At 41.1% G+C, this 15840-nt stretch overlaps 1 protein-coding gene across 1 annotated transcript in view; it reads right to left on the bottom strand.

Annotated features, from left to right (window-relative positions):
• Positions 1-891: 891 nt before the first annotated feature.
• PTPRC (protein tyrosine phosphatase, receptor type C) overlaps positions 892-15840 on the bottom strand; it is a 118984-nt gene continuing 104035 nt past the window's right edge. The window contains exons 20-28 of the mRNA XM_015416947.1: positions 15609-15769; positions 13539-13688; positions 11980-12067; positions 10736-10869; positions 9808-9942; positions 7421-7543; positions 4845-5026; positions 3738-3873; positions 892-2279 (exon numbers count right to left, since the gene is read on the bottom strand). Of these exons, the coding sequence (XP_015272433.1) occupies positions 2001-2279; positions 3738-3873; positions 4845-5026; positions 7421-7543; positions 9808-9942; positions 10736-10869; positions 11980-12067; positions 13539-13688; positions 15609-15769 (1388 nt within the window). The 3' untranslated portion in view covers positions 892-2000. The remainder of the gene's footprint in view (positions 2280-3737; positions 3874-4844; positions 5027-7420; positions 7544-9807; positions 9943-10735; positions 10870-11979; positions 12068-13538; positions 13689-15608; positions 15770-15840) is intronic.

The following is a 15840-nucleotide window of genomic DNA, read 5'->3' as shown; positions in this document are numbered from 1 at the left end:
TTCTGTTTGGTTGAAACACCCAAGAGTAATTTTGCAGGAAAAAAAATAAGATCTGAAAAACCTATAAAAATTTTCATAGAAATTCCACATAGCTCACATAGAAATGTGCAGAAGGGCCAAAAAAAAAAAAAAAAGAAAAAGAAAAAGGAAGAAAAGGCATTATGCAAAGATTTGTGGAAGGGGCCTAAGATTGGCCGCTTTGTTTGTAAGACCACAGGAAACAGCCTGAATCTTGGGCAGTACAAGAGAGAGACAGGCTTGAATTTTGCAGCCAGCTGCAAAGAAACACCCTAGAAGAGATGAAATGATATATACTCACTTTTGTGACAGTTCTTTCAAGATAAATGGCATCTGTTTTGGTATTTGTCTGTTCCCTTGTTCAGTCTGTGAACAGACATTGCAAAAAATACAGCAATTCCCCAATACTGTTGATTCATAAGGAAAGTAAGTCCCTAAATGCCTGTCCTGTAACTTCCTCTAACCAGTAGAAATTGAGAATGTAAAATATTAATTGGTAATCCATAGTCACTAGACAATTGAACATACATTTTGGGTCAATTCAGAATTTAAAAAATATGACCACCTTGACTGGAAAAATATGTTCACAATGCCTTTTTATCTTTATATTTAAACACCTTCGTATTCACACTTCTTATGCCTCAGAAATTTATTTATTTTAAAAAAAAAAAACCCAAATGCATTATTTTTATTTTGCTTGAAAATAAAATTAAACCAAATGTCATCAAAGAAGAAATGAAGTAGACACAAATCTAATGTATAAAATCCTATATATAATTTGTTTCTAACTTTTGCAAAAAACAACACATTAGCATATACAATGGTAAAAGAACAGAGGAAAACATCTTCTATGGAATATATAAAAAAGCTGTGATAACATGTGAATTCAAAATGTCAACTGAGTAATATTTCAACCTGCATTTTGCAAAATATTTAGTACTTCTTGATGATCCAGAATAAAACTGCTGGGTGAATTTCTGGGAAGATAGTGACATCTCAAGGACAGTTTGAGAAATGCAGATCTTAACTTTTGGCTTGATTTTGTACCACTACTGTCCATTGCTTGATTTCATTGTTCCTGTGCATCTGATTCCAGTCTTCGCTTATAGAATACTTGATGAATACTGCTGATTTTTACAGTCCTTTCAGGGACCTGTGTGGGCTTCAAAACGTTTGTAACACTCTGCAGGCTGTTCGATTCACCAATGTCAAGGAATGTTTCCTGTTCACTGTGTGTTCTGTATTTACAATAGTCCTACCAGCTGAAATGTTCAATCAGGGATAATTCTTGTATTTTTCCCTCTTAGGGGCTAAAAAATGAACATGTAAATAACTGTGGTTGGGAACCAATGTTAGGCATGTCCAAAGACTTGGGCATGTCCAGTGGGAGTTCTGCCTTTAAAAAATGAATAGTTCACCTTCATGCCACATCATCACTAATTTCTTCCATTTTCTAAATTGTATGTTATGTTGCAGAGTTGCATGATATCTAAAATCCCCTCTTAGGTTCCAGAAGTAGCTGCACTATGTTTTGAATCCTGGTACAGGTATAGTTGATCTGTGCTTGGGGTCCCATTCTGTATACCTAAGCTGATACAATGGATGAAATGTATCTAAGATGTTCTAGTGATAATATTTCTTATTTTTAAATATTACAAGGAAGCATTTGACTTCCCCCCCTGTTTCTCAGTTATATACTGTTTTTTCATAGCTCTGTGTTCTACATTTTGTAGAGAAGATACATTTTCACCAACAATGAAAGACACCATTCTGCACACGTAAACACACACACTTCACAGTGTGCTATAACTATAAACAAATAACCTGTTCCATGAAACTTCAGGATTTGTACAAAGCCTCTTGACAAAAGGAGGAAAAACAGATTAGGAATCTAAAGGAAACATCTCTCATGTTCTTAATGTACGCTTCTTAATTCACCATGGCCTGTGCAGATGTTTTAACTGGAAACGTTCAAAGTGTTTCTAGGCTGTTTCAGTTAAAACTGGAGTGGTGGGTCCATTCAAAGCACTTTCTCCTTCCCTAGAGTCTGCCGTGACTTTGGAATCATCCTCCAACTTCACATCATTCTCATTTTCTTGAACCAGAATGCAGACATCCTTTGTACTAGAGTTGGCGTTCTCTTCTTCCTCTGACTCATTGTGAATATTAACTTTGTGTTCTTGGGATTTGCTTTTTAGCAGTTGTCCATTCTGGGCAGGATACACCCTAGCAACTGTATCATAAAGAAACTGGTAATCTTCCTAAATAGAGAAAAAGAAAGCATTAGTAAAAACTGTAATATACCTCTCGTACTCAAGTTGTTTTTGCAGAAGGACGTAGGAAAAAGGTGGGAACCATGAAAAAAAGGAGGAAAATTATAAGGAGCACAGAAATGGGTGGGGAAGATAGCAAGAACTAGCAATTGGACTTTTCAGCCCACTTCTATCCATTGTTTATTTAGATATCTCAACTGGTATAAAAGAGGGGGTTTCAACTGTGTTCTAGATGATTGCTGTATTCCTTGGAAGGTCATCAGACACTCCTCAGCAGGAGGAACATAGTTAATGGCAATAACATACACAAACAATTTATAAGAATTTAGGTCCAAACTGTGTGTGTGTATAAAGTGCCATCAAGTTGCAGTTGACTTTGGGCTACCCCAGCAAGGGGCTTTCAAGGCATGAGAAGCAGCAGTGGTTTACCATTGCCTTCCTCTGCAGTCTTCCTCTGAGGTCTCCGTTCGAGGTACTGATCCTGCTTAGCTTCTGAGATCTGATGAGATCGGCCTACACCATACCTCCTTCTCTCCCCACACTGTATCTACTATTCATATAATTAACAAAAGGATGTCAAAGGCGCTGAAAAGATTTAGTGGAATTTCCATTAGTCCTTGACTGTACTGGATCAGTAAGTTTAGCCATTTGTATTTGTTGAGTACTTTTTGAATACTATGAATCAGGGCTTTCTTTGTAGAAAAAGCCCAGCAGGAACTCATTAGCATAATAGGCCACACCCAAGAGCAGAAACACATTAGCATATTAGGCCACACACCCCGTGTTACCAGAAGTGTGGTCATCCAGCCACACCCACCCTTTGCTTCTTATTCTGTTTACCTTGTTTGTTGTCAAAACCCAGAGCTTTTTTTGTAGCAGGAACTTCTTTGCATGTTAGGCCACACACCCCTAATGTAGCCAATCCTAATGATTGGCTTGGGTGTGGCCTATTATGCTAACAAGTTCCTGCTGGGCGTCGCCAACTCAGGAGCCAGCCGGAACTCCGTTCCTGTGCGTTCCTGCCCAAAAATAGCCCTGCTATGAATTTTATTAATAAAAATTATTTTAAGAAAGAACGGTCAAGAATGGCAGACAAACTTTGGTCTAGCAGCCTGTTTCACACAATGGCCAACTAGGCACCTGCATAAGGCCTACAGCCAGAACTCAGAGGATAAAGCTTTCTCCATTGTGGGCCCCAGCTCTGCTATTCAGAGTGTTACTGTCTGAGAACATGGAGGTTCTATTTAGTCATCAAAGCTAATAGCCATTAATAGTCCTATCCCTCATGAATTTGTCTAATCTCCCTTTAAACAGATTCAATTACTTTATTGTGATTGCTACATTGTTATTTTTTAAAGTTATTTTAAGGAATTATAGTGAGAAAGGCATGGTCAACACAGAACAAATGGCCTGTTTGTTCCAAATTAAGTAGCAGGGTTTACTTACAAAAGTGGATACCATTCCTGGCCTGGCTTTACGAAGAGATTTCACAACTTGGAAAACATCTATTACACCTTCCGTGTCTGCGCTATCCAGGAGATTCAGCAAGGCACAAAATATTCCTGTTTTCTGGGAACCATCACTACAAAATGACATTCCAGGATCAGCACTTTTAGTTGATAGCACCAGTATGACAGAGGGTTCAATGACACACTGGAATAGTACGGTTTGATTTTTCCATAGGGTTATTCCAGGTTCTGCACTTGATGCAGCATACATACAAACCCGCTCTTGCCACCTTCTCTGTGTAGAAACTATACACCAAAATGCGATGTCAATAGTGTTGCCTGAATGGGATGACAGAGGCACCCTCCCCAGGACATAACTTGGAAAGGGTCACAAAATGAACATCAAGAGTCATAAAATATACTGACAGTTGTAAAGTTAAAAAGTACTATTATATTATATCATGTATTCTTTTTGGTATGGAATAAATAATCATGTTTTCAAGATGCTAGACAGAATTCTAGATATCAACTAGCTCAGAGGCTTAGTGAAGGCTCAAAACACAAAATAATGAAGTTGTCTCAGCTCTACAAATGTCTGTTTATGGCACAACACAGTGGGATGAACAAATATAAGGTCAACGGTCGTGGCTCTGAAGCATTACAATATGATATACAACTTAATAGAATCTATAGACCAAGGTACAACGTCGTCTCCAGATTATTTACCAACGTTTCAAAAAATGAATCTTCTTCAGGAAGTTTTATAGAAGTGCCAAAGCTCTCATTTTCATAGAAGCTAGATAACAAGTCTTAAGCATATCACGATTCAGTAGGACGCTGATCTCAATTAACACTCTGTGTTTTTTTCTGGATCCTCGGCGCTTCAGAGCACAATACATGTACAGCAATTCCTATAAGTCGTATGACTGTTGATTGCGGGTCAGACCTACACGACCGTTGACCTTATATTTGTTCATCTGTTTTAGTCGTGGGTGTCCAGATTTTTTTTTTTTTACAACACAGTGGGAGCCAGCCCACAGCAAAGATGCCGGTTTTGGGGAAATGTAACAGTTCAAATCAAGCCTCAAAACACTTCGGTACCTACCCGCAGTGAATGACGAGTGGGACATTCTTGTTGTACATATTTGCTTCAGCTGATATAGGTGGTGCTGGAAGCTTCTGTCTGAGGCTCTGAATCATGGTGATAAAGTCTTGGGGAGATTCAGGGTGACCAAAGGCTTTCCAATTGTGATACTGATACTGAAACACTTCTCGGGTTTCTTTCCTCTGCAAGAAACAGAGCCGTATAGAGCCCTCAAACTATGACAGAAAAAAACATCCCCAAAGCGAATAAAAACGATACAGCCAACAATAATTTAGAGCATAAAATGAGCTATACACAAATAAAGTTCCTATCTAGGTGTTACAGGGACTTTGGGCTAATTCTCTCATTTCCCCTTCATAAGGCAGACGGATAGGCAGACAGATAATCAACAGGTAGACATAAAACCTACTCACCAATAAAAGAGAACAAATTATTATCAAAGACCTTGGTAACTCCGAAAACTGAGATCTTTACCCACAGTTGTATGTTCTACAGTCTACAGGCTTGAGACTTACCAAGTTTCTTATTTTAAAGTAGTTATCTCTACCTAGATAACGGACTTGTTAGGAAGAGGAAAACAGACTGGTCAAAGTGTAGAGATTTCTTCTGCTTTCCCCTCTGATCTTACAAACCTGTTTGGTTTGATTAGAGGTGACAATGGAAGAACAAAAAAAACATTTGTGCCATAGATCTTTAACTGGTAGGTTGGGGCTTACAAATCAATTGCACCCTGACCTAAGTTGTGTCATATCAGTGACACCATCACTATTTTCTCAAGATTTTTTTTTAAGTGGTAGAAAAATAAAGATAGAGAGGGGGCGAAAGATGAAAAGAAGAAAGAAATAGGAGGGCAGAGCAAAACAGACATAGAAAACATAATTAAAAGTGGGTTGCAATTAAATCCTGTATGAGCAGCTTCACAATGGGGCAAATAATGCCCCACAGGGCTGTTTTGGCTTGGGAAAATGGCACGGAAGGGAAGGCTGAAGCCCTTTCTCCCCCAACAGTGCAGTTCTAATCTGAATCAGGCCTCAGCATGCTTGGGAATCAGGGTCCCAACTGACTGGCCCTCCCAGGTCTCAAGGACCCCAGGTTGGCCATAACCAAGGCCAGGGTCTTCTCAGTAGCAGCTCCGTTCTGATGGAACAAGCTCTCAGAAGAGATCAGGGCCCTGCGGGACCTTATGCAGTTCCACGGGGCCTGCAAGACAAAACCAGGCCTTCAACAAGCAGCCGCCCCCAATAGTTGAAAGGCAGAGAGCCCTGTCCCCGGAGCCACCAGCAACAGCCTGTGCCAGCCACATAAAGGAATACATCTATGAGCTGATTATCAGGATAGGTCATTGAATTGTGGCCACCACTGTTATCAATATCATTATTGTTTACTAGCACTTTATAATGTTGGATTGTTTTTAGAAGGTTTTAGGATTGTTTTAGGATTGCCAACCTAGCAGTTCGATCCTGCCAACCTAACAGTTCGAAAGCAAGAAATTGCAAGTAGATATATAGGTACCACTTCGGTGGGAAGGTAACAGCGTTCCGTGCTCCTTGGTGTTTAGTCATGCCGGCCACATGACCACGGAAACGTCTTCGGACAGCGCTGGCTCTTCGGCTTTGAAACGAAGATGAGCACCGGAACCCTAGAGTCAGACTCGACTGGCTTTCGAGCAAGGGAACCTTTACCTTGGATTGTTATAACAGTTATTTATGTTGTCGGCGGCTTCCTGAGTAGATATAAATTACCTGCCTACCATTTTTCTTCTCATCTTGACACAGAGAGTACTCTATCTTTCTGTGTTATACCTCTGAGAATGCCAGTCACAGCTGCTGGCGAAACATGAGGTCCTACAATGCCAAGACCATGGTGTACAGCCCTGTTATTTAATGTTATTTATGTGTTTTTACTCTTTTATGTAAGCTGCCCTGAGCCAGCTTCGGCTGGGAGGGCGGGGTATATATCAGATAGATAGGAGAAAGAGAGAGAGAGAGAGAGTTTGGCATTCACATGCTCAGAGTTGGGGTGGGGAAAACCAAAACCTGAACAGTGGCCAGATGTCTCACCTACTTTGGCCTTAAGAGGTATAAGCAATATGGGGTTGGATCAAAGGGGGCTACTTAGTCAGCATCATGGTGTTCCTATTGATAGAATGGTGCCGGTGCAGCAGTGGAGGACATTTTTGGCCAATTTTAGTCGCGCTGCAGACCTCCACTTTAACCCCATACTCTGCTTGTGAAGGTGTCTTGATCTCCAGGAGCAGAATTTCTGGCAGCAAAATGAGCTCCAGAAGGAAGAGGGCATGGAAGTTCTGGTTTGCCAGCTTTACTCCATTGGCAGTGGTTTGGATCTGACCCATGACTCCACTCTGCATTCATTTTATCATTCCTATGTTTAAAATACAAATCAGAATCCCACAACTCATATTAAAAGTTTATAGGAACAAATACACACTGAAAAAGTAGCAAAGATGGTCCCAAAGCTGGACATCTTTAAGTGCTTCTCAGTGATCACTTTTCTCTTTTTGTAACATCCATTAAGTACAATATCCCCCAAAGGTAGAAATACTGTTATCATTTTACCTTCACGTGTGTTACATCAAAGAGATTAAGGGTATAGCCAGAACAACAGTTGGTGTATTTCAGTTCAACAGTGAGATTATCATAGGTCTGTTTTCCTTCCCCCCAATATTGTGCACATAGTTCCTAGAAATGAATAAAGCCCAAATTAGTGATTCCCACTGCAGTACACATTCTTTTAAGATCATCTGCGAAAAATTCTATGACTGCAGCTCTTCTTCCCCTTAGTGCATCTACAAAAACTTGTGTTTTTCCCCCAGTGATGAATCCCAATGAAGTACATTTTCTCAGTGGGTAAACACTTCCAAACAATTCCCCTATTATTACTTAGAGCCATTTATTCGAACATGGTGAAAATGTGGTAAAGCCACCACAAATTGCTTAGTTTGGTATGGCAAGCAGATTAGTGAATAATGCACTGACACCATACCCTGGTAGTTCATCCATAGATTATGGTCATTAGGATGCTGAGAGTACATTACATTGTCCCAGACAGTAGCTGTTGCTATATTGGAAGCTATTTTCTCTCCCTCCCCCTCTCCCTCACACACACACAACCTCAAAAGGAAAATGCAAAATTAACAACATGAGTTCAACAAAGATTTAATTAAATTAACAACCAAACAATGCAGTTTATTAACTCTTATTAAGTCTTCCCCTCCATTTAGGGCAGTTCCCTAAAGATTGTTCTTGGGAGGGTTCAACGGATGATGCCCAAGTTCTCTCCCCAGGCTCAGTCAACCTGAAGTGTCTGGTGTGGATACTCCCTGCCCCTGTATCCTTAGATGCCCCAGGATGATTTCTACTCTAAATTAATTTGAAGCATCTATCCAATCTCATGGAATCCAGCCCTATATGATACAATACCCCTTCCCCTTTCTTTGAATAGTGTGAAGCAGGCAAAAACACCTCTTAAAAACTTCATTTCTGGATGCATGTGGTGGCATGAAGAAAACTCTTGAAATGCATGGTAGGTCACTGTAATTGCCACTCCTGGAGACATTAAAGGAAGCCTCTACTTGGCAGGCATACTGGGCAAACAGATGCACCATCTACATTTTGGCATGCTTCCAAGAGATGAGCAGCTACTAAGTATTTGGTCATCCACAAGTCTGGCCACCATGATTCCTGCATGCTTCTCCAAGTCTGGCCAATTGGGAACATAATTTGTAAAAGAGATATGCATAATCTGGACCTGTCTGGGAATGACAGAGCTAAATTTAAAAATATAAATTAATATCCAGTTATAATTGTTATAATGCTTTTATTTGGCCTGCTAGAGATCATAAAATGGATGTTTCAGTAGCACAGCAGTCATATTTACGGTGGCCTTTTCATTGACAGCCCCACAATTATGGAATAACGTCCACAAGGAGGTGCACCTTGCCCCTTCATTTGCAGTCTTTAGGAGGCAGCTGAATACCGTTTTATTTGTGATAGCATTTGATTAGTTCTTCTGCCTACTGACAGTTTTATCATATCGATTTTAACATGTTTTGATGTATTTTCTTATTATTTACATTGTCAGCTGCCTTGAGTTCCTATAAGGTAGAAAGGTGGCTAATAAATATTTGAAATAAACAAACAAACAAACAAATGAAAATGCCTGATGGTTTGATAGATTACTGGAAAGGAACTCCATACTGAAGACAGGAAGATTCAGGCAGGCCTGTTCAAGAGTGCTGAATCAGTATTATTTGGTCAGGAAGGACAAGCCAAAGAGTTGTGTGTGGATGGAAATCAGTTGCCATGTAGGTGAGAAACACTAATCATTATTCTATATGTATTTTATACATATACTATAAAATGGAGACTTTCTTATCTGCCTCTAGTTTATATACTATATGCATTCTATTATACATGTACTCTTTGCACACAGTACAGTGGTCATGTCAAGGCACCAGATACCACCAAGTAACTTGAGGCCAATTTACAGTTCATGGTTCTCCACTGTTGGAAAACAACAGTACCTCTTTGACCTTTATTATGCATATACAATATCTGAGTCTGATATCCAGAATGGATAGTGAGACCACTGGCTCCAGAAATTATTGAGAAAAATGTTTGAGCTATGCTTCTAACAAAACAGCAGCTGTTCGGTACATATTTCACTAAATTTTCTGCAGACACTAACTTACCTGTAGGAATACCTTTTTCTACTTATATGTCACTCTAAAGCTGCAATACTGTATATCCTTACTTGTGTAAGCACAACCCACTGAACAAAGTGAAATTTACTTCCAAATACACACACACAGAGGGAATCACATGTTTAACAGATACAAGTCTCATGCTTGGAAATGAGACCTCCATTACATTTTTTAGAATCTAAATTTTAATATTTCTCTGCAGGATACACCACATCACAACAAAGATTTGTGGAGACTCACTTGAGTGTCATCTTTCAGCTCAGTCAGCATAGCAATAACTTTCACTTTTCTCTGGTAGATCATGGACCAGAAGTCACTAATGGTTTCCAGCAGCGGCCCTTGTGTTGCTATCATTGCATTTTGAAGCCAGTAGCCCTAGGGGGGAAAAAATCTGAAATCATTTCAAAGATCCAGAGTTCTGCTTTGGGAACATCAGAAGAATATGGAAATGATTACTCTATATGGACAAACGCTGGTCCCAAGATACAAAATCTAAGAAAGCAAAAATCACATTAATCACAGTGGATTGACCTCTTGCTCCCCAAAATCAGCACAAGGAGTGGGCACAGAGCTGGCACAATGAGTTATTGCACTGAAGATAGACCAAAACAGATTTAATGATGCTAAATAAACAAACAAGTATCTTCCTTACTCATAGCAACACTAGGGTTACCATATTTTGAAAAGCAAAAAAGAGGACATATTTCCCGACTGACTACTTCAAACAAATGATCACTGTGACAAATCTCATTTTAAATACCCCTACCATTTAAACTGTGGTACTTGCTACTAACTAGGAATATTCCTAACCTTCCAACCCCAAAAGAGGACATTTTCATCATTTTTTTTAAAAAAAAGAGTCCAAAAGAGGATTGACACCAAAAAAGAGGACATGTCCTCTAAAAAGAGGGCATCTGGTAACCCTAAGCAACACGCGTGCCTTTAGCTAATAGCACTTCTCAAAAGACAAGGTGACATTCATAGAGACAGGAAAATAGCTATCAGATGGTGTACATAAAAGATCACATGTTTATTAATCTGAAAATCTACACTCTCCAATTCAATCTGAAGGTGAGTATGAAATTAACAATAAACAAATGTGCTTGATGTGATCTTGAGCATGTACTCTTAATGTGACTCAAAAGATAGATTTTATCCAGACACCTACACTTATGTAGGAAGCATTGATATACTTGTCGGACTCCTCACAGTCACTGTCCTCATCTGAAGAGTCATTGGAATCAAGTTCAGTCTCCCTCTTCCCCTCCTCTTCATGTTTGAATAATACTCTGTTATAGTCATCTGCACAGAAAAAATATATATCAAAAGATGGGTTAATGCAGTGATTCCTAATGGGGGCTATATGGCACACCAGGGGGGGTGATCTACAAATCCAATTTTAAGCAATCCCCCCCCATGCCCAATATATCCATCCATCCCTATGACCTTCACTCTAGGGATAAATTAATTATCCTGCCTCCAATTCACTATCATTTCTAAGATCACCTGAATGTAGGCATTCTATTCCTCTAGACTTCTGTTCTTTCCTTCCTTCCTTGGCATTTCACTAAAAACATACATTATTGAATATTTACTTCTCTACTGGATGTGTGTTTGGTTGGATGAATGCTAAAGTCATACACAGTTCCCTGGGGTTGCCTGTGTATGTTTGGACTCATTTGGCATGGGCGAGATGAGAGGCAGAAAATCCTAACCTCAGAGATCAGCTACTGTGCCCTAGGCTGCACAAGCTCTGGGCTTCTTGGCATCCCGTCAAGGGACAGATAAATCAATCAAAATTAAATAATAAAGTCTTAAGCACTGAAATAAAGGGCAGTTGGATCATTCTAAAGTGTTGTGCTGGTGAACAAACGGTTCAGGTTTGGTGGAGAACTTCAGCAGCATAGCATGCCACAAGTGTTCTCCAATGCCACTGCCCTAATCCACCCAGTGGCCTCTTGCTGTCTTAAATGCTTTCAAAGAACTCATTTGTATGACATGAAGCCACCACCTCCTTCTTGTCTCTTCAAACATTCCCTCTTCTATGTCACCATTTCAACAGCAAGAAAGCCAGTGTCCCCAAATTTGCTCACACTCAACCCTTGCAAGTAACCACTCTCTCTTTCATTTCCTTCTTCCCTTTCCCACCTTCTGTTCATATTCAGATCACAAGCTCTCTGTGACAGATGCCTCCTTTTATGGCTTTCGCTACTTTGTAAAATATAAACCTTTTTAGAAAGCAAGAAAAAAAGCTTTGCAAAATATACACGAAAAGCCCTTTATATAAAAACATATTCTTATCTGCACATCTCAGTCAAGTTAGTAGTTTTCTTGAATTTTCAGGGGGGGGAAATCAAGATATGTTGCTTGCAGGGGGTTTCCTGCGTATGTGTGTTTTTCTCAAATACTCACATGGAATAACCGAGCTCCGGTTTTTACTTTTATTTTCCTCTCTGTTGCCAGCTCTCTGTGTCTGCCAGTTCTTATATGAAGGCAGCCTCTAAAGAATAACAAAGACATGGGAATACATTGCAAATAAAGTTTCCTTATTAAGAGCAGGGATGCCATCAAACTTCTCATCCCAGCTAATTTCAACTCAAACTTCCCTTATTCAATTTTGCAAAACAAATCTGTGAGTCTTTATTTTCATGCCCTTTTCTGTTTCCCTCTACTGATATTTTTTCTTATTAGTCATTTTCCAAATAATTCCATTTACCAAGGCATGTAACATATAAAGAGCACCAAGAACAAAAAAGGTATAACAAAAAGACTCACTATGACATCATAAGACAAATGAAGGAAATGTAAAAGGGCATATTTGCATGACCCTAATCAAGCAAAATCCTGACCTGAATAACCAAGGCTAGCCCGATCTCATCAGATCTTGGAAGCAAAGCAGGGCTGGATGCAAGACCACCAAGGAATATTTGGATAGGAGGCGACCAAGGAATACCAGGGTTGTGCCAGGGGTCATTTCGTGCTAGAGCGCGGTGGAGTGGCGCTCCGGCAGAAAGGAGCCCGTCCCCCCCGCCACCACCATTCCTGGCCCACCTACAAAGGCGGACGAGCCAGGGAAGCCCTGCAGAGCCCCCCGCTGCCTGGGGGGATTAAAATGCCTTTCTTTCCCTTTCCCATCTACTCTCTGAAAATCGGGCAGGGAATGCAGGCATGTCTGCCTCCCTGCCCTCCCCTCCCCTCCTCCAGCCAGCCTGCCATGGTGGGCTGGCTAGAGAAAATAAGGGGATGCGGGCATACATACCCCCCTTTCCCCTGAGCCTCTCCGCTTTTGTGGAGAGACTCGGGGGAACGGGGGGGATTTAAATGCCTGGGTTCCCTGCTCGATGTTCTCTAGGTGCCCTGCACCCATGGGCACCTGGAAAACATCAGGCAGGGAGCCCAGGCATGTCTGCCTCCCTGCTCTCCCCTCCCCTTCTCCAGCTAGCCCACCACAGCAGGCTAGCGGGAGAAGGGGAGGGGAGGCGGGCAGACATGCCCCCCTTTCCCCTGAGCCTCTCTGCTTTTGCAGAGAGCCTTCTAAACATGCCTGCCCTTTGTCAGGGGGTGTGGCATATGCAAATGAGTTATGCAAATGAGCTCCTGCACCTCTTTTTCTATGAAATGACCCCTGGTTGTGACACAGAGGCAAGCAATGGGAAACCACCTTTGAATGCCTCTTGCCTCGAAAGCCCTAAGGGGTTGCCATAAATTGGCTGTGACTTGACAGCAAAAAAAAACCCTGATACTTAAGAGGATGTACTAAAACATCCCTTATTTTACACTGGGATTTTTTTAAATGATGAATGTCGCTTCTGGCCTAGCCAGTTTCTCCTTGACAAATCTAAACAGTGGAGCAAAGCAATTAAGTAAATGTATCTGATTAAGAGGCAAGGAATGTCTTGGCTTAAACCTAAACGAGGAATGATAGCTATCCTTTAAAGTAATGGTAGAGAATTAGAAAATAAGGAATTTACCTGGAATTCTGCTTCCAAAAGAGAGGGGTCGTTGAGAGGATAACTTTTCTTCAAGTTATTAAGGTAGTTGTGCAGTTCTGGGATGCTGACTTCTGTCTCACCGTACTGGACATACTCAACCAAAGCTTGATGGATCAAGATGTACTGTGTCTAATGTTCCCCAGCATTCCAGATTGTATGGATTACAGAAACCAAGTGTTCAGTTAAAGTGATATATCTTATATAAAGGAATATAATATATGAACTGACATAAATACATATTTACATCCCAAATAAAATCACTGTCACAAACATGTTTATTCATACAAAAGCCCCACAGAGTTCAGTGGGGTTTATTCTCAAGTAAGTATGTACAGGACTGTTTATTTTCAGTCCCTGGGGAGTAGATCCTACTGAACTTCTAAGTAAATGTGCATAGGATCACACTGCATATCAAGAAAACTTCAGTTCTCTAAGTTTATGAAACATAAGGGCTATTTCTCACTATACACTATACACCTATCACCGTTTCACATTTGAATAGCTGGGTGATCGAAGAATCAAAAAAGAATGTGGAGAACCTGGGAATGTGATGTTACATTTTTCAATGTGAGAGCCTCCAAGGATAGAAAGAGCTAATTAATACAGTGTGGCCCCGGTCACACGGGAGGTTTTGGCCCGGAAGAGGGACGGATCGGGGGCACAGCAAACGGGCGCGATCAAACCGCAACATCAGGGAAGCGACACGCACCCGTCTCCAATCCATCTCTTCAGGCCAGTAACATGGAGCATAAAAGAACCTGCAAAAGGGAAGGACTTACCTGAAACACCGCAGCAAGCATGGCTGTGAGATCGCTGGCGCGCCCGTCGTCAGGAGCAATCGAGGCTCCCGGCCGAACTGTGCATGTGCACACATGCGCAGCCGGCTGCCTCGCGCTCCCTTCCGTCGCTTTCCCCCCAGCATCAGATCGTGCCGGGGAGCAACTGCGCGGCGGCTCATGGAATCTATCTGATCCCGCCGCCGCGTGTCTCTTTTGGTGTAGCTTTAAAAAGCTGCACTTTGGCCACATCAATTTCCCCCCGTGTGGCAGGGGCCTGTATTTAGCCACCGAAATGCCTAAACAGCTCAGATGAGGGCATACAGGTGATGGTGAATTCAGATCAGCTTCCACAAACAAGATGTTCACCGAAGACTTCTCTCAATGAAGATGAGAACACCCTTCTCTTGGTTTATGCCACCCACACAAACAGACCACTTACATGAGCTCTTAAAATCACATAGCAAGAATGTAATGAAAATGATTTTAAACTATTATTGTAAGTTGCCTTGAACCACAAGGAAAGGCAAGATACAAATGTTTTCTGGGCTTCGCCCCCCCACCCCCCAAGAGATGCCAGAACTCTCAAGAGGGAAATGAAGTTTTCTATATGTATACTGAAAACTCATGAACTTTTAAACATTTTTAAAAAGAATGTTGTCGAAGGGGTTCTGAAACTCCATTCCGGTGGATTCCCACAGAAAAAAAAAGTCCTGAATGTTTTAATAAATAACTAGGCTGCTTTTCTGCCTTAGCACATCATAGATCACAGGAAGGCACTCATTATGCAATCGAGGAGGAGGGTGAGGCAGCATTTGAACACCTGCCCCAAACAGTGTTCCCTCTAAGCTGAGTTAGTGTGAGCTAGCTCACAGTTTTTTAGCCTCTGGCTCACACATTTTTGTCTTAGCTCAGGAAGGATGGCTCCAGAGCAAACTAATTTATGCAGTAGCCAAATCACCTGCTCACAACTTAAATGCCAGCAGCTCACAAAGTAGAATTTTTGCTCACAGGACTCCACAGCTTAGAGGGAACATTGGCTCCAAATATGCAATAGGTTGGAACGGGGGTGGTGGTGGTAGGAAGCACTAGTGCCTCCCTCTAGTTTCTGGATTAAATTTCATGGCTATAGAATACCCTTACCAGATGAAGCACTAACAAAGGCCTTGCAGTCATGTATCACGGAGGTGAATAATATCTTTACTAAATGCCTTTTAGAACTACCATATTCAATTATTACCACTAGTCAATTAATAAAGCCCTGGAAATATACCTCCACTTGAACCATGAGGCATCGCTGCCGTCGTAACTTTACAACATAGCCGTAAACGTCCACTCTTCCTTCAGTCTCCAGTCCCTCTAGCATGGCATCAATTCCAATATAGGTTCCAGTGCGCCCAACACCAGCACTGACAAGATGGTAAAGACGGACAACTGTCAGTCAAATCGTATGTGTTCAAGATAACTGATATGTTCAATTAACTACACTATTTTTCAGCCTTCTC

The sequence above is a fragment of the Gekko japonicus genome, unplaced genomic scaffold (genome assembly GCF_001447785.1).
Source record: "Gekko japonicus isolate JY-2015 unplaced genomic scaffold, Gekko_japonicus_V1.1 scaffold467, whole genome shotgun sequence".
Classification (NCBI taxonomy): Eukaryota; Metazoa; Chordata; class Lepidosauria; order Squamata; family Gekkonidae; genus Gekko; species Gekko japonicus.
Note: the sequence above shows the minus strand (reverse complement) of the source record. Positions and strands in the feature narration are given on the sequence as shown.